Genomic DNA, 18,092 nt, shown 5'->3' on the forward strand with positions numbered 1-18,092 from the left:
TCAATCTTGACACACACTCTTCATCTAACACACACTCTTCATCTGACACAACACACAGCCAACGCCTCCTACTTGGTTTTGTAACACCAGAATGCGATACAAAGACGCACTTGGACACCCATGCTCACAATCTGTTGCAGATTCAAGGTCAAAGGGCTAAAGACTCACCTGATTTCAATCAATCAATCAATCTTTATTTGTAAAGCGCCAATTCACAACAAATGTTCTCTCAAGACGCTTTACAAGAAGCAGGTAAAGTCCTTACTCTTTGCTATATTATGTTACAAAGACCCAACATGAATCCATCGTGAGTGGTGCAGTGGTTAGTGCGCGTGCCCCATGTATGGAAGCTGTAGTCTTCCAAACAGGCAGCCCAGGTTCTAATCCGACCTGTGGCTCCTTTCCCGCATGTCATTCCCCACTCTCTCTCTCCCTGATTTCCAACCCTATCCACTGTCCTATCTCTCAAATAAAGGCACAGAACACACAAAAATAAATCTTTAAAACAAAACAAAAAAAGTTACAGTGGTAAGAAAAAATGTCTTTTAACAGGCAGAACCAGACTCATGATGAACAGACATCTGCTGAGATGGGGGTACATGAAGATTTACAGATAATGATATGCAGGAAGTGACTGCACAGAGAGAGAGAGAGAGAGTGAGAGAGAGAGAGAGAGAGAGAGAGAGAGAGAGCGATGGGAACTCAAGGTTGATTTCTTGATTCCGGTACATCAGACATTCCTTGGTACATCAGATCAGCTCATCTGTACCTTATCTTAGCTTTGAGAGGCTCTGTTCCAAAAAAGCACAAAGGTCTCTCTGCCTGTTTAGACTCATTCACATGAGATTTAAGTAAGAGAGTGAGGTCACTGTTAACATACTAATGCTTCAGTATATCTGTACGTCTGTAATAGTAGTTTACTTTTTGGATGGTAAATGGACTTGAGCTTGCATAGTTCTTTTCTAGTCTTCTGACTACTCAAAGTGCTTTTACTACGCAGGTCACACCTACACATTCACACACTGATGGTAGAGGCTGCTGAGTAAAGAGACAATCAGAAGTAACTCATCCCATTCATACACATTCACACGCTGACGACAAATCGGGGGTTAAGCAGGGTTAAGGTTCTTGCCTTAACACACTGGACATGTTGCTGCAGGAGCTGGGGATCGAGAGATTACCGACTGAGCCACAGCTGTTTTCCAGTATGTTTTCCTGTTTAGGCATACACTTATTTCTGTGTGTGTGTTAACCTTTAGAGCATACTTCTGGCCCACCCATTTTTCCACAAACTTCAGTTGTTGACTATTTTTGACATTAACATTGTTCATGTACTTTTGTCTCAGAAGTTCAATATGAAAATCCAGATTCCCCTGTTATTATTTGATCATTAACAGTTTCATAATTATTGAACTAGATGAGCTAAAAATCTTCATCTTTCATTGTATATAAACATCCCTTTGTCAATTCTCAATCAAGAAACAGAGTCATCTTATGGATAAATGTGCTAATTTGATGAATCTCTCTATGTTGTTGATTGTGTACAAAAAAAAATTCCTGCACTTTATATGTGATGTCTGATATCTAGTAGTTTTGGGGCTTTTGTATAGTAAACCCTTTTATATGTCATGTGGATGTGGTTTTCACATGAGCCGTTTGTATGCTTCTGCCGCACATGTGTTTATGTAGTATGTTCATGTAGCCTACTTGTATTCCTGCGTGTGAAATAAATAAATAAATAAAATGAGTTCACCTTATTTTTTACAAAGTGCTTTATTTCAAACAACAAATGCCATGAACAACACATAAAAAGGAGGGGTGACAGATAGCCTGTTAGATCGCATGCCCCATGTACAGAGTCTGTAGTTCTCTTTGCAGAGCCGTGGATTCGAATCTGACCTCGGCCCTTTGCTGCAAGTCGTCTCCAACTCTCTCCTCCCAACGTTTCCTGTCTGTCACAGTTGTCTATAATAAACGCAAAAATGAACCAAGAAGAAAACATAAAAAGGAAAATATTCTTCAATGTCTTCAACATAAGCAATACACAAAAACACATAGCAACCAATGAACTGACTTAAATGAAAGCTTATTCAATTTAGTAGCTTTTTAGATAACCTTTTAAACAGTCAACAACGGCAAAACATATTTAACAAATTCACACAGCCATATTTTTTCTAAGGAAGAGAAGCTCAGATATCACGAGGTTAAGGTGATAATTCTGTTTGCAAGTTTCAATGAGTGTCAAGGTTTTCTAACAATGATTTATTTGCCTCTATAAACAGATATCTTCTTATAACCTTCTATAACCTTCGGATAATCCAATAGAGATCAAACATTTAAATTTTTCGCCACAAATCTGCTACACCGTGTGAAGCCAATCAATGTTCAGATTCCCCGACTAAACCTGAAATGCGTCAGAAACGACTGACCCAACCTCCATTCAACAAACGACCTTTCTCCTTTTTTCTTTCTACAAATCTGTACCACAATGCTGTTATTTGGTAAACTTCATTCTGGTTAATCGCACGTAAATCACATGAAAATGGGTTCCTTTTTCTGGCTCATATGTCAGTGTGAAGTTGCTGCTGTGACACATATTATCTAGTGTGGAACTTTCACATACAAGAAACAGATGAGGAGGCGCCACTCCGGGGGTTTCTGAAACAAGAAATCACACCTTCAACGTTCACAAAGTAGATCGATGCAGCCCTGAAAAGGAAGTCTTGGTTGAAAGTTGTTTAACGCTAACCGCTAGCTACACTGACATTACAGAGGAATTGGTATCTGTATCCAGAGGCATCATCGACAGACGATGCAACCAACGATTACAGACGATGACTGCTGATGTTCTGAGATTGTAAAGAATGCATCGTAGGCCTAATACACAAAATCAACCGACTTTAAGAGATAAAAGGCTTAAAGGCCTCGTCATGGAGAGACAGAATTGTAGTTACTGTCAGAAGAGAAACATGGCATAGAAAAAATCCAGTTTTGACCTTAAAGACTTGGTGTTTGACCAGTATGTGGCCCTCATTCTCTTGTGGCTCACATTTGGCCCTAAAAGGCGGACCGAGAAGTACCATGTCTGGCCCAATATGGTGACCATGGTTATAATCGTTAGCCTTACGAAAACTATGCTTACTTAGTTTCAGTCCTAAAATCGGCCCTAATGTGTGTGCTAACTAAAGTGTGTATGCGGTCCAAATATTTATTTCATTCGTTTTTCTTTTAACAGGGCCACAGGCAGAGAACATTGCTTCATGTTAAATACCCTCATATAAGTTTCTAGACTAAGACTTTCTTTATTGTCATTCAAATTGTACCTCACAGTGAAGATCAGAACGAAATGTCGTTAAAGCTAAATGGGGATTATGAGAAGAAACAGATCAGCCATTGAAGCAAGGGGGCAGACACACAGTTGAGAGGTTTAGTGTTTTTACAAGGACACATAGTGACTGGAGATAACCATTTATTTCAGCCTAGTTATTTACAAACGTGCACACTCCATATCAAGTTCCTTTCAGCTGTTAAATGAAGCCTCCAGGCGATTTGTGTGGTGGAGACAGGTTTATTAAAGCTTGCCTAGATGTTATTTTACACAGTTTTGTGTTTGTTTGACCTAAAAAGACCGAGGTGACATTTCAAACAGTAAATTATAAGCAGCTCAGTGTGTGTGTGTGCGTGCGCGTGCGTGTGTGTGTGTGTGTGTGTGTGCGCGCGTGTGTGTGCGTGTGTGTGTGTGTGTGTGTGTGCGTGTGTGTGTGTGTGTGCGTGTGTGTGTGTGTAGGCCCGGGACAGGACGCCTCTCTGTCGGAGTCTCCAGCAGGCTAAAGGCTAAAGCAGCTCAGAGGCTGTAATCCCCGTATGAGACCATCATGGCTGCCACTCGCTGAGCTGTCAGAGCTGTCCACAAAAGAAAAGGTAAAAAACCGACACAACTACGCTCATAACTACAGCTTTAGCATTGACGTTTACAACCCAGCGGATTTATCTGCACTTAAAAGTCGACGTGGCGGTAAAAAAAAGTAACCTGGTCTAACTTTGCTGCCACGCTTTTTATTATCCAAGTTATTTCGTCTTTGTAAGCTGTCGCGTCAATTCAAATCACTCTAACGCTGTTTGCAGAGAGTTAGCTCAGATGCTAACCTTAAATAGCATGGTTTGTGTCTCCATGTTAAAGACTGGAGGACTCTTAAAAAGGTCACACTGCGGGACGGTTTTTATCGTAACTTCACTTTTCCCAAGGCGACGGTGGTTGCTCGTCACCAAGACAGGCTGTCTCATCACTTTGTTGTGGTCGAGTCAAACTGTACAATGGCCGCATCGTACACACAATAATCTGATCAAAAACTACTGCTGCACAAACTCTGCTCATCGTGCATGCTGTTGTTGTGTTGCAGCCTGCACAGTATAGCTTTAGTAGTTATGGATTTAACAATGAAGTTAAGTAGAAGTATCGTGCGAGCAGGTGAGTTTCGGTTTCCTGGGGAGCTGATTATAATCCAGGCTTTATGTCTGATCTGTGTGTGATGAATTCATATTCATGCAGAGAGATTTTGAGCCCATGCCAGCAACAGGTAGGAGAGCCGGACTGTGAATGCAGCTTGTTCTTATGGCTTTACTAAAGGAGTGCCACAAATCTCCAAATCCAGTTTTCAGGGGGTTTTTATGTCAAAAGAAATGAAGGCTATACATGTGAATGCATTTAATGACACTCTAATGCACTATCACAGTGGATATCAATGAGTTACAAATTGTTTATTATTCTGTACATATCTTTTTGAGGAGGTTCATAATTAAAACATGACTGTTAGCATAGCCAGAAGGCAGTCTTACTGGTTGTATCTCTGCACAAAGTTTAACATATTATCCTTGATGTTAAGTGTGTTAGTTACACTAAGCAGAAAACAGGAATGTGCTGCAATAACGCAGAGCACGTAAACATCCTCAAACTGCTCTTATAGACTGTAATATTTTCCAACTATCAAATGCTGGTTTTCATCTGGTTTAAAGGAGCTTTCTCTGCACATGTATGCAGGACATTTTAGGAGTGGGTCTCTCTTTCAGGTTTGTAGACGAACAGCCTCATCCCTCTTTTTTTTTTTGTCCAGGTTTCCAGGTTTGGCTAAATTGCACTTTGCACAAAGTTGCATTTACATTTGATTATAAGGGGATAATTAATTTTCGTGTCAGATGAAAATGAATTCAGTAGGGAAGAGAAGATGTTGCTTCAAGAGTGACTTCAGGGTAGCAGGAAGGTTTTACAGTTTGGTTAAACTTCTTTTCTGTTGTTTTGAGTCGTGCAGTGAGAACGGTCCTTCCAAAGTGATGCGTGGACTTACTGCTAAAAGCCGTTTTGTTTAATGTTACAGTGCAGTCATTATGAAACAGCACAGTGTCACAACAAATATCATGGTAGTACCTTTACACAGTTAAACGTCTTAAACTCTTTTTTTTTTTTTTAAATTATATTTTATTGGCTAGGACAGCTGAAGAGAGACAGGAAGCGCGTTGGAAGGAGAGAGAGGGGGCGGTGGGCGGCATGCAGCCAAGGGCAGAGACTGGATTCTAACCCACAGGGACTATATCCTCCATACATAGGGCACACGACATAACCACTATAGCTATCAGCGTCGCTTCTGAAACTCTTTGATTTAATGCAATTGCTTTGCTTTGAAGCTGCATTCTCACTGTTTTGTTAATGTGTGTTTCCTTTCACAGTCAGAAACCTGCAGAAGAATGGATTACAAACTGCGTGTCAGGAAGAATAGAGATTGGCACAAACGGCTCCACCTCAGGAGGGCTGCCGTTCAGCCCCCGACTATGCAAAGTGAAGATAAGCATGGACCAAAGAAGATAGCGGGGGAGAGGGGGCAACGCAAAGCGTGGCCTTCATCAAAGAAGCCCCCCCGGGAAGCACAACAGAGGACGAAAGACAGCGGACATTCACTCAGGTTCACATGCTCTCAGTGCGGGGACAATGTGGAATATGTCCCCAAAGACTTGGTGAGACACTTTGAGGAGAAACACAAAGGGAGCCTCCCGGTGTTTCCCTGCCATACGTGTACTTTTAGCACACATGAGTTCTCCTACCTTCAGGTTCATCTGCTAAGCCACAAGGACACTTTTTCTAGCTGCATCGTTTGTAATGACAATGTTCAACGCACATGGCCTGAGTTTAGTGCTCACCTGACCACGTGTCACTGCAAAAATGGCAAATTTACATGTGAAACGTGTCAGAAATTTTCAACAGCAGACGCCAGAGTATTTTTAGAGCACATGTATGCACATAATTTGGGCCAGGAAGGAGCTGATGGAGATATTTTCCTGCACAGAAATGACAAGAATAAAGCTTTGAGTTGTCACCAATGTGGCTACGAGGCATCTCACAAATGGTTGATTACGAAGCACATCAAAGCTGTTCATGTCTGCCAGAATGGTAATCAGAGGAGGAGGAAGAAGGAGGAGGGGAAGGAGGTTCATTCCATAGCAATGAAACCAAATGACCCCCCAATTCCAAAAATGAAGCCCAGGCTAACGAGGAGTGCTGTTAGAGAAATGTGCTGGCTGACAGAGGACTGCCTCTCTCTGCCGGGGAAAGAATTCCTGGATAAATACTGCCATCTGTCAGATCCTCAGACGACAATGGAGGAGACTCAGCAGTTCCTCATGAAATCTGTCGCCGGGGAAAACGGTGACCAGAGGTGGACCAAGGCCCTTAAAAACGTTTTGTCGAACGTCCCACAAGAAATGAGTCTTCACTCGAAATCAGAGAACGGGATCATGTCGAACACGGCCGATCTCACCGTCCTAACAGTCAAAAATAAAATCACTGTTGACCAAAATGGTGCTAAATATGCCAAGAGGTTAAAGTTAATGTCGTCAGATAAAGAACCTGTTTCCCTTGAAAGTGCAGCTGATGATGCTCATTGTGTTGTTGACCAAAAAGGTTGTGCGTCAAATTTAAATGATAGCACACCTGAAACCAAAAAAGATGTTGAAGATGTTACGATGCCCCCCCAGAACGAGCCATCAGAGTGCGCCCAAACGCAGGAAAACCGAGAGAATCAGGAGGTCAAGACAGAAGAGGAAAAAATGAAAGATGTTAAGAAACAAGAGGAGCACGAGGAAGTTGTGAATACCATCTCCAAAAAGAGTGTTGAGCCGACGCCCATACGTAAAGTTGTGCACAAAATTAAGAGACGAAATAATAGATGGCGAAGAAAGAGAAGGTGTAAAAAAGTGGACCAAGAGTCGGCCGCGTTGGCCTTGAAGATCGTGTTAAAGAAGAATCCGGTGAAGGAGAAGCAGTGGGTGTCTCAGAGCTCCCTGTCTCCATCAGAAGATGATCCTGGACTGCCGAGCAGTCATGCATCATCAGAGGAGACAACAACGCTGCTACCAGAAGTACACCCGAAGAACATGACCAAAGCTCCCAAGAATGACCTGCACGACTCATCCCAAGCTGTCATTTCAACTTCAAAATCAAAGCCAGAAGAAAAGCTGACCCCGGGTTGTGTTGGAAAGCCAATGGGGTCTAAAAATATGGACAGAAGTGCGCAGATTGTAGCCGATGGCCTACAGCATCAAGTGATGCCAGATGATGCAGAGAAGTCAGCGGAAACAGAAGTGGACAGGAGCGGTTCAGCTGGCAGGACGGCTCCAGATTTGTGCCCTGAGAGCGTCCAAACATCAGGCGGTGACATGGACGGTGACGCGCCAGGTGATGAGACGAGTTCAGCCGCTGATGGAGTGACCTCTCACAGCAGCTACAACAAGTCTTCCCCTGAGGCGCAGCCTGCCATTACACCACAGGGTAAGACTGCAAATTATAGTCTCCACATACACATCAGGGTAAAGGTTTTAACATGTGGTTACCTTGATGTTTGGGTGGGGCCATTTGGCTAAAAATATGATCTGGATCATTTTTAATGCACATTTAATACTGCACATATAAAATGCAAGCATAATGTATCTTTATATGTGATGCCAATTAATAAAACCACAGATTCATTACAATTTTATTGCTTAGGCAATTATCATGAACTAATGTTAAGATACATTTTTTCTAAACTGGTACATACAGGGAATAAAATAGTTAAATTTCTTGATGCTCACAAAAAGCAGACACAAGAAGTCCGTTGGGTCTGCGTCCTGAGTTGCAGCTAACAATGTTAGCTCTTTTTTTTTAGGTCAGGATTCCTTATAGGGCTGGTTTTTTTTCACACAACCCCAGGATACGATACATATCACGATACAGAGGCCACGATAGGAAACACATCGTGATATACATTGATTTTGAATAATGACCATGTCACAAATACACTACAACAGCTGTTCTTTATTGTTGAGGCATATTAAGGATCCTACAACTTAAAACCCTTCAACTCAGGTCCTCAGAGATCTTAGAAATGCATATCAGTATAACATATGTTAATCTTTCCAAACTGTCATCACAGCTTTGCAGACGTATCCATTCTGTAACATCTGCATGGATATATCTATATTTTTTTTAGCACAGCCCTAATTTCTTATATGCATGTTTGTCTCCTGAAGGTTAAAACAGGGAGACAAACTATCCACAGAGGTCTTCTACCGTCCATAATAAACATTAAAACACACCTTCCCTGCCCCTTTTAGAGAGCTTAACCCTTATGCCCTGTTAAGGAAATGTGTGTAGTTGTGAGGTGCATTTATTGAGGTCATTTGGCTGGGATTGTTCCCTAGCCATAAAATTGGTGAGGAAAGTGTATTTTTTTTCGTCCATACACAAAGATATTGATCTTTGATAAGTTTATTGCAGTTTAAAATTCAAAATACAAATCTTGTAGTTAACAGTCCCAACGTAGCTTTTTCTTAGCGGCGCGTAAGGGTTAAGAGGTTGTGAGCCGAGCTGCTGCTAACATAGATTTTCCCAGCTATGATCTACCAAGTTACAGTGACGAGACCTGAGAGAATGAGAAACTCATCTGAAGATTTAGTGCATATTTACTAAAAACAACTACAAAGGTTCACTCCATAATTTCTGTTTTGCAAGATCTGATCGCAAAGGTTTGAGGTAATAGTTCCAGTTCACCCCAAATGAAAAATATCAATCTTTGTAAAGATGCAGATAAAAATTTATTTCTCCATCATATTCATGTGACTCACTTCTTGTTGGTGGTACTGGGATTGATTGCGGCCCGGTCCTATTTGATAGATAACTTACTGGATACATGTTTGTTGTTTTGTTCAGCCTAAATGTTTACGATCAGTCAGTAGGGTTAACCTGTTTTTAATGCATTTTTATCCCCCTTTGTCTCGCAGTTGAGGTAAACTCTGAGGATGTTAGCCGTGCTCTCGCTTCAGAGCAGGCTTTTGAGGGGAAGAGAGACAGAGACGTGCCAGCAGAATCCTCCCCAGCTCTCCATGCTTCACGCGAGTCATCTCCAGACTCTCAGCATCGCTGGCAGCTGGCCTCAAAATCCCTGGAGAGGACCCTTAAGTTAGTAGCCATAAATCCCTCTCAGCTGGTGAAGCGTCCAGCAGGAGACCAGCCAGTTGTGGTGCTTAACCACCCAGACGCTGAAATCCCTGAGGTGGCCAGGATCATGGAGGTCGTCAACCGGTACAGAGGAGAGGTGCAGAAGGTCGTTCTGTCTCGGAGGACGGTGAACGCTCTCTCAGGAGCGAGCGGAGACGTCACAGAGGCCGACGACTGCTCAGATCCCGCAGGGCTCGGCAAAAACGCTGTACAGGAGAGGTTCTTGTTAAAGATGAAATTTCGCAGGTTGAGCAGGAAAAAGTACGAGGTGGTCGACGCCGCATCTCCCGGCCGAGACGCCGTGACCAAGTTCAGCTGCTGGTTCTGCGGCAGAGTGTTTGCATGTCAGGGCACGTGGATGGTCCATCGACAGCGACACCTGATAGAGTGGAAACAGCCAAACTGTGAAGACTCTTAAACGTCGCACACACTGGATTTAAAAAAAGAAAAACGTCTGGAAAAGTTTGCAATACAACAAAACAACAATGGAAGCCCTGATCGCCAGTCTTCTCAGCTTAAAGTCTTAATTCTGATTGGTGGGTTTGGGAGGAGAATCAGACGAACGCCACATTCTCAGGGTCAACATTTCCTTTGTTGTCTCTCTCCCCCCGCGGACATGAATGATCATTTGTAAAAGGACGTGCTGTCTATAATTGAGTTCTTTGTATAGTTTATATTTTGTCAATGCAATAGCTTTATTTAAGGTGATTTAAGTACACTGTCGTAAGGAATCTTTTATACAACACTGTAATTTGTATATTTGCCATACCATCTATGAATCAGTTAATGTACGGGTAGGCTCGGCAGTGTGGTAGCTATCATATTTATGTTTGTGGAAAAGGGGACGCAGAGACCCTCGAGTTACTCAGAAAAACCAAAACTGTGTGTTTGTAAAGAAAAAAACAGACAATAAGCTGTTTTTATTCAACGTTTATTTATGACTCTTACTTTTAGCCTTTATATGCTTTCCTTGTGCATTTCTTGCCCCCCCCCCCCCTCGGAAGAATCAGCTGAACCTTTTTTTTTTTTTTTAAATCTTCAAATAGTATTATTACTCATTCATTTAACAAAGTCAACCTGTGTTTGTGACGTCAGTGAAGTACAAGCAGAATAATTTCTTTCTTTTTGTTTTAAATCTGGATGCACGAGGCCGAGAGATGATTTCTCCCTCTCTCTCTTTTGATCTTATCTTTTAATTGCACTATTAAAGGAGGGTTAATATTTCCCGTTACCTCACATTACGAGGCCGAAGCCTTTGACAATCTCAGCCAGAGTCCGGCTGTGGCTCATCATTTCCTCCCTCAGTATTCCCAGCAGGGGTGGCGGTGGCTCTCGTGTACACCTGTCCTGTCTCCTTTGGTCCTGGCAGGGACACCTCACTGTGTATAAACCTTTTTAAATCCACATAGATTTATAATTGTACATAGTCCAGATAGAGGTACTGTAAAACATGACCGGATAATTCTCACCAAGTGCCTAGGAATCCTTGTTATGCAACTAAATGTGCATGAGTATGATAGCATTACACGTTGACCAGAAAATACACGAACCAGCCGTCAGCTCCTTGGCGGCATTTTGTGATGACTGAAGATGTGACTTGTACAATACAAGAGTTTTATTAAAAACTTAATATACAACCGTGTTGTTGTGCCTCTGCAAACTCACAAAGAACTGATTTGTACATCAGCGACATGGTCACATTCATTTTCATACATTTCCACACTTAAGCCTTAAAAAAGAAACTTCTATAAAACATGAGCGTGACAGTTTTTTTTTTTTTTTTTTAGCTCTGCAGGGCCAGCCGTGCAGGCGAGTCCAGCACACCATCCTGCGTAATGCAGGAGGAAAATCCAACAATCAGGAGTCTTGACGGTGAACTCAGCAGGAGCAAGTGGGATGCAAAAGTCCAATCAGCAAGCTGAACGCTCATCTAGGGCTTCACAGGGTGGCACAGTTTGGTGGCATCCTTGCTGTTATTCTGACTGTCAATCAGCACCAGAGGATTCCTCTGATGGTTCTCAATGATGTGGGCAACGCTCCTGAAATACTGTGAACACAAGAATGAGGATCAAATTTGATTAAAAAGTGAAATTTATCCTTAAAATCACTTAATTAGAATGAGACAAAAATGTCTTTCCAACACTCTTCAAAGTTAATAAGAAAAACAAACCCTCAGGGTTATGGAAGTAAAGCTGATCTTTCCTTTTCTATTTCCACCACTGTTATATTTAATCTACCTTTTATGTAAACAACAGCATTATTGGCTTGCAAAATTACATTTACAACACCCACATTATAAACTGTATGGATTATGTAGAGATGCGCTTTATGCAGCTCTGCATAATTTGCATATGTAACTATTTATGCTTTATGAAGCAGAAGGCAAAGTTAAGGTTCGTTATTGATATTGACAAACGAGAATGAGTGTAGAAAAGCTCCAGGCATGCTCCTCGTTCTAGGAAAGTAATGATATATTTTGTGTGTTGTATAAATTATTTGTCAGTCTCAGCAGGAGGATTAGCATGATGACGTAAAGCTGGTTGTCTGCTGTAGGTGGATCTGTAACCATTTAAATGATAAATGAGCCTTTGACACCGCAGGTCACACCTACACATTCACACCCTGATGGTAGAGGCTGCTGGGTAAAGTGACCATCAGAAGTAACTAATCTCATTCATACACATTTAGACACTGCTGATGAAGCAGTGGGAGCAACCTGAGGTTAAGTGTCTTCTTGCCCAAGGACACATTGGACATGTAGCTGCAGTAGCCGGAGATTGAACCCCCGACCTTCTGGTTGAGAGACAGCCTACTACCAAGTGAGCCACAGCCGCCCTGTTTTTTAAACTCCTGCATCCGACCTGCTGGCAACAAAATAACTGAAATGTTTGCAGAAGGACATTTTGACCTTGATAAAGCACAGGTGCTATCAATCAAGTGTCGTTGGCTGAATAAGATGTAGCTGTTGATTTTCAGCATGCTAGTGCCCTAACATCTTTTAAAGTCACACTTTAATTACCTTTCAGTTCATTTATCTTAACTGTCGCCCATTTTAGATACAGACTCAGATACATACGTCACCTCTAAATAACTCCTCACTGTGTCTCTTTAGATAAGATGAGATGACCTTTATCGTCCCAGTGGGAAATTTGCCTTGGACCTCACAGTGCTCTGATGCAGTAAAATAAGTATCAAAGTGCTTTCATTCATCAGTGAAACATGTCCAGTTAAATACCACACAAAACCATACCTATGAAAAGGTATTTGGTTTGGGGGCTTTTTGTGCCTTTATTTGAGAGACAGGACAGTGGATAGAGTCAGAAAGTGGGGAGAGAGTGTTTGGGGAATGACATGCGGGAAAGGAACCACAGGTCGGATTTGAACCTGAACCACCCGCTTTGGAGGACTTGAGCCTCTGTACATGGGGCACGCACTAACCACCAGGCTACCAGCCTCCATATGTAATAATTAAGAACAGTGATGAACAACTACACTCTTACACACACCTTACAGATGAGGTGGTGTTGAGGACTTTGATAGACAAGGGGACAAAGGAGTTTTTAAAACGTTTTTCCTGCCCGAGGGAACCCTGCATCATCGGACTGAGGGGAGGAGCTGGGACTCAGGGTGGAGAACATGAGATGGGTCTGAGATTATTTTTTTGTGCCTGTCTGATTATGGCTGGTTGAAAATGATCCTGGAGGCTGGGATGTTGATGGACTCCCATGAATGATTGTAACATTGACTGAAGTTAAATGGATAAATAAGTTGACAGTGGGATAAGACCGTGAGAAAATGTTGCACAGTGATGAGAAGAAGTGAAAGGAGGAAGTGTGACAAGAGTTGAAACCAACACCAAATACATTCATCCTGCACTTTACCCTTTAGGAATCATGTTAAATGATTCAGTTATTTAGATAGATGATGTGCCATTATATGACTGTCAGACAGAATCGCTGTATTGTGATATCATCATGAGCCATGAATCATGTATCCTATTCATAGGCTGTATAAAACATAGACGTAGTGTCAGTGATGTCACCCATTGTGTCCTGCAGCACAATTTTGAATCCATAAGGATTACAAGCCAGTCGACCTGATTTAACCTCAAGTTTGTGATGGATTACAGAAACAAAATGTAATAAAACTTGAAAGTACGTCTAACAAAACAACATTTTTACAATGATGTTGAAACTTTAGACATTTTGTTCATATTTTGCTCTTCATTTACTGAACTGCGACTGTGACATAGTAGAAGAGGGAGATATTACAGCCTGTCCAAACTGTTCTAAACTGTCCTATCAGCATGCAAAGCATGCGAGCGTCAGTGACAAAATCAGCTTGATTCATTTGTTTCCTGTTGGAGTGATGCAACTCGAAGCAGCACGCCACCCCCTCTCTGTTGCTCAGGTAGACATGGAAGAGGAAGGAGGCACCTGCACTCTCTTTTCTCACTCAACAGAGTGTGTTAGCTTGTTTGATAAAGGGGAGATAATGGTGCATTAATAATATCCACATCCATGCTTGAATGTAGAGCTTTGACTTGTGTCAGCACCGAAGAAAAACTTTCTTCGTCTCACCGCGAGCCGTATATTGACGAGCCTCTGAGTGTTGAGATTTGAGTCAGCTGCTCGTCAATACAAAGCAACACACATCCCTGTGTCCAGCTTCAATACAAAAACACTAGACATCATTCTGTTTGAAGGGGGAAACTGAAATTCCCAGAGAAATAATTAAATATTTAATGGATGCAGTGTGGACAGCGAGCGAGTGACCATGCCTGATGCGACGACGTGACATCCAACGTTGTTAGGGTTGTGAAAGAACAATGGATTTTGTACCCATAACATATTCAACCAAGTAGCTGTATATATCAAGCCTAAAATATTCTAATAAAAAGGAGCTGTTAGGAACTCTGTGTGGATTTTGGCGCCCGCTTTGGACAATGTTTGTACTCTGAAGCCCCGCTATTTATAGGATTTGGTAATCCTTAAAAGTATTTTCGGTCAGGTTGCTCCAATTCAGTTTTTATTTGGGAAATTTGGGAAAAAGTAAGCTGGATGACCAGATCATGGATAGCAAAAGAGTGGATTTCTAAATCTGTATCTTTCTTATCCAGATTAAACCTTTGAAACAACCGGGCCCAGGAGCTGACCTCATACTCAGGACAAACAACACATGTAAAAACAGGCTATTCCTACAAAACCATTTCTACCTATCTACAGGGAAACATTGTGTAACCCCTGCTGACTCTCAGGCATGTTGTAATCACAGGCCAAAGTGTGAAATCCAAACAGAGAACAGAGACACATACCTCCTCCCCTTTCTTCTCTCTTCCCAGAGCGTACTGCTGAGTAGCCGACATGAAGCGGATCGGGATGTTGTACACTCTGCTGTTGTAAAACACCACTAACGTGTACGGCTGCAGTGCGTCTTGACCCGAGCTCTTCCTCACCATGAACGCCCCGTCCTGAAACAGAGAGCACTCACAGTCACTCCCTGCATAGGGTTATGGGACACGATCCACGACGTGCTTCTCATTCGGATCATAAATAGTTAGCGCTCACTTTATTCGAGCGCAACAAGACGTCGTCAGCAGTCTTTCGGTCGCATGTGTTGTCATACCAGGGTTTCCTCAACACGTCTGCATCCTGACATGAAGTAAATGAAGATTATCCGTATTTTAAATCATCACTGAGTTTATTTTTTCAAACAGAATAAAAGAGCTCACCTTGTCTTGATCTGCTGACCCGTCTTCAGCAGAAACAGCTTCTCTGTCAGCTGCTTCTGTGACGACAACAATATGAGGAAAGAATAGTTTGTTAGATTATGTAGAACAGTAACATTCAGTGTATCACATGTTCAAGTTCAGAATTCCTGTGTTGTGTTTTTTTTATCCCGCGGCGAGACTCGAACAGGAGTTGTACTTACTGTAGGAGGTGAAGTGAGGAAGAGGAATTCTGCAGGAGAGACCACAAACAGAGCAAATCCACAGTGAATGCAGAGCACACAGCCGACATGCAGATTATAAATCAAAGTAGACGCATCTTAAGGCTCACTGTAAATATAACAAGGGGTGCACACGAGTAGCAGTTTAAATAGAAACATTCAGCACCCTCACCAGCCGGCACCAGAATTACTAGACAGTTCAAATAAGAGAGGGCGAAACCACCTGCAAGTGACTTGTTCTAAAAACTATTCCAGGCAAAAATAGCATTGTGTGAAACATGGGTAGTCTCATCAAAGAAAAGGAAGTCTGGATTTTTTCACAGGGCTTGACAGTTCTTGGTACCCCGGCCCGGTAGCAGTCGTTCTCTACAGAGTGAATACGTTCACGTTCTAGTTTATGACTCGCAAATGTACTCGTTCAGTTCACCGTTCACCTAAGAAATAAGCACATTCAATGCCTTCAGCCACATTACTGCCTCCTGAAAATAGTCCAGGGTGGAGAGGCACAGTTGTTGAGTTTTTGACACGGTCAAAGTAATGGGGTCCAGATGAATTATGTTAAAAAGAGGGTGGGACTGGTCTCAACCTTATACAATGGCTCCTATGCCAATGGCTTTAGCTACAATAAATGGCGATTTCTACAATGCTCTACTACCTGTAAACCAGCACAGTGAAGGATAGCATCTCATGAGCAGAGCTGTTTGGCAGCTTAAACTGACATATAACCACTCAACCCAAGAAATGCATGATCACATTTAACCTGCAAGAAGGACCGAAGGCTCAGAGGTCTCAAACTGCTAATGTTTGAAACATTCAGAAACATTGTTAATCGCAGGATAACAAGGCTGGTTTTCTGGTGATAACAGGATAATTATCTGGCAAACTGAATATAGAGATAAGTTGACACGGTAAACTGTGGGTTGCATTTCTTACTTTGGTCGTTTCAGGTCCAGTGTAAAAGCTTTTGGTTGAGGCTTCGGCTCAGTCGGCATCGCTGGCAGCGTTCGACCTGTGGAGACCAAAACATGTTAACTAGGCTGTGCTTTGGTGATGTGTCGCTCTCTTATGGATGTGAATCATCTACTTGTACGTAATCAAACCATCATTTGAAATGAATACTTTGCAACTAGGCCTCCACATTGAGACAATTAAAAAGTGTTTCAGAAACAAAATGTAACCCGAGGTGTCTGGAGCTAACTGACTGATTTTACAAACTTTATTCTGTGTTCGTAGAGTACTTACTTTCAAATTCCCTCTGTTTAAAATTTGGCCTCTGCAGAAGAGTAAGATGGAAGGATTTTCAGTGACATAAACAAAACCTCACATAATGTTGATCATGCAGATCTTTCTTTGATTTTCCTACCGGCCTTGTGGGTGGTTTTGGTGACCTCCTGAGAGAGAACAAAAGACATGAAAACCATGATTATTTGTTAGTTAAAGCTTAAACACATGAAAGTTTTAGTTAATAGAATGGTTCAGTGATGCTTACTCTCTGGGCAAAGGTTTGGGGAGGAATTTGGGAGGACCATCCACAGGTATATTACATGAACCTGGAAGACAACATGACAAAATGATGATAGTGTTAGCTTTGTTTTATTTATTAGTTTAGCTTTCTTAGCTTCTTAGCTCCCATCATCTTAATGAATAAATGAATTCATGATGGCAGCGCAGACTTCACTTCTAAAGCCTAAAGGTGAAGTTTATCTAAATCAGTCCCTCTAACTGTGTTCCCTCTAATGGTCAGCAGGGGGCGACTTGACCGTTCTAACAAAGACCTACAATTTAAAGACTCTATAAGATGAGAAGTTTTCTGCTATTCCTTCAGCTAACATGTTTAATGAATTTATGGTCTCAATCTCTAGTTTCAAGAGTCTTCTTTAATGCAGCATGATGTTCATTTTGTAAATTGTTCTCCTGTTTATGGTCAAATAGACGAATATGGCAGGAAATGCTTCAGGGCGGGGCTACCTGTGATATACAAGTAACTAACATGAAAACCTCAAAATGGGTTTGGTCGTACTTAATCTCTATTCACACATCGGATTTCCAGCATGGGGAAGTGTTCATATTTTTGTTTGTAGTACACTTCTTGTCCAAGCTGTATTGACCAATCACGTATCAGCAGGCTTTGGCATGTGCAGGAAAAACAGTCTGTGTGGACGGCTAAAAACAGGCAAATTGAATTTCCGTTAATTGCAAGTAACTCACGAAAAAATATGTTTCTTTACGGGCTCATACTGCTGAAACAAGCTGCTGTGTTACTTACTATCAAACTGAGGCTCAACATTTGAACAGGGGTGTAAATATCACGGCTTGAAACGGCACTCTGAATAGGGTAAGGGACTATGACTGCTGGTGGGTTCTGAGATTGGGTAGTACTAAAAGACATAGAGGCACATTATCCACCTCTGAATAATTCTTATGTCCACTTCTTATATACTTAATGTGGGTGGCATTCTTTTCTGTAAGTAACAACACATCTATTTAATGGTTTATTTCTCACCATCGTTTGGGTCACAGACTTCATATTCATCTTCTTCTGTGGGCTCCTGAACCTGCAAAAGAAAATCACGTTTACATAACTGTGATCTCTGCAAAACTCCTCTTAAAATGGAAAACT

At 41.9% G+C, this 18,092-nt stretch overlaps 2 protein-coding genes across 7 annotated transcripts in view; one reads left to right on the forward strand and one right to left on the reverse strand.

Annotated features, from left to right (window-relative positions):
- Positions 1-3,783: 3,783 nt before the first annotated feature.
- LOC109998430 (uncharacterized) lies at positions 3,784-11,160 on the forward strand. The gene is made up of 3 exons (XM_020653267.3): positions 3,784-3,921; positions 5,722-7,816; positions 9,307-11,160. Exons 1-3 carry the CDS (start codon positions 3,865-3,867, stop codon positions 9,939-9,941), a joined length of 2,787 nt encoding a protein of 928 aa, XP_020508923.2. The 5' UTR covers positions 3,784-3,864; the 3' UTR covers positions 9,942-11,160.
- The window catches only part of blnk (B cell linker), a 31,607-nt gene continuing 24,635 nt past the window's right edge, over positions 11,121-18,092 (reverse strand). For all 6 annotated transcript variants that reach the window (XM_020653269.3, XM_020653268.3, XM_065959556.1 and 3 more), the window contains 10 exons: positions 17,976-18,027; positions 16,962-17,022; positions 16,836-16,863; positions 16,715-16,745; positions 16,406-16,481; positions 15,455-15,483; positions 15,255-15,310; positions 15,091-15,174; positions 14,838-14,993; positions 11,121-11,570 (listed from right to left, as the gene is read on the reverse strand). In XM_020653269.3, coding sequence (XP_020508925.2) covers positions 11,454-11,570; positions 14,838-14,993; positions 15,091-15,174; positions 15,255-15,310; positions 15,455-15,483; positions 16,406-16,481; positions 16,715-16,745; positions 16,836-16,863; positions 16,962-17,022; positions 17,976-18,027 — 690 coding nt within the window. In that variant the 3' untranslated portion in view covers positions 11,121-11,453. The remainder of the gene's footprint in view (positions 11,571-14,837; positions 14,994-15,090; positions 15,175-15,254; positions 15,311-15,454; positions 15,484-16,405; positions 16,482-16,714; positions 16,746-16,835; positions 16,864-16,961; positions 17,023-17,975; positions 18,028-18,092) is intronic.

Source organism: Labrus bergylta, chromosome 10 (assembly GCF_963930695.1).
Source record: "Labrus bergylta chromosome 10, fLabBer1.1, whole genome shotgun sequence".
Classification (NCBI taxonomy): Eukaryota; Metazoa; Chordata; class Actinopteri; order Labriformes; family Labridae; genus Labrus; species Labrus bergylta.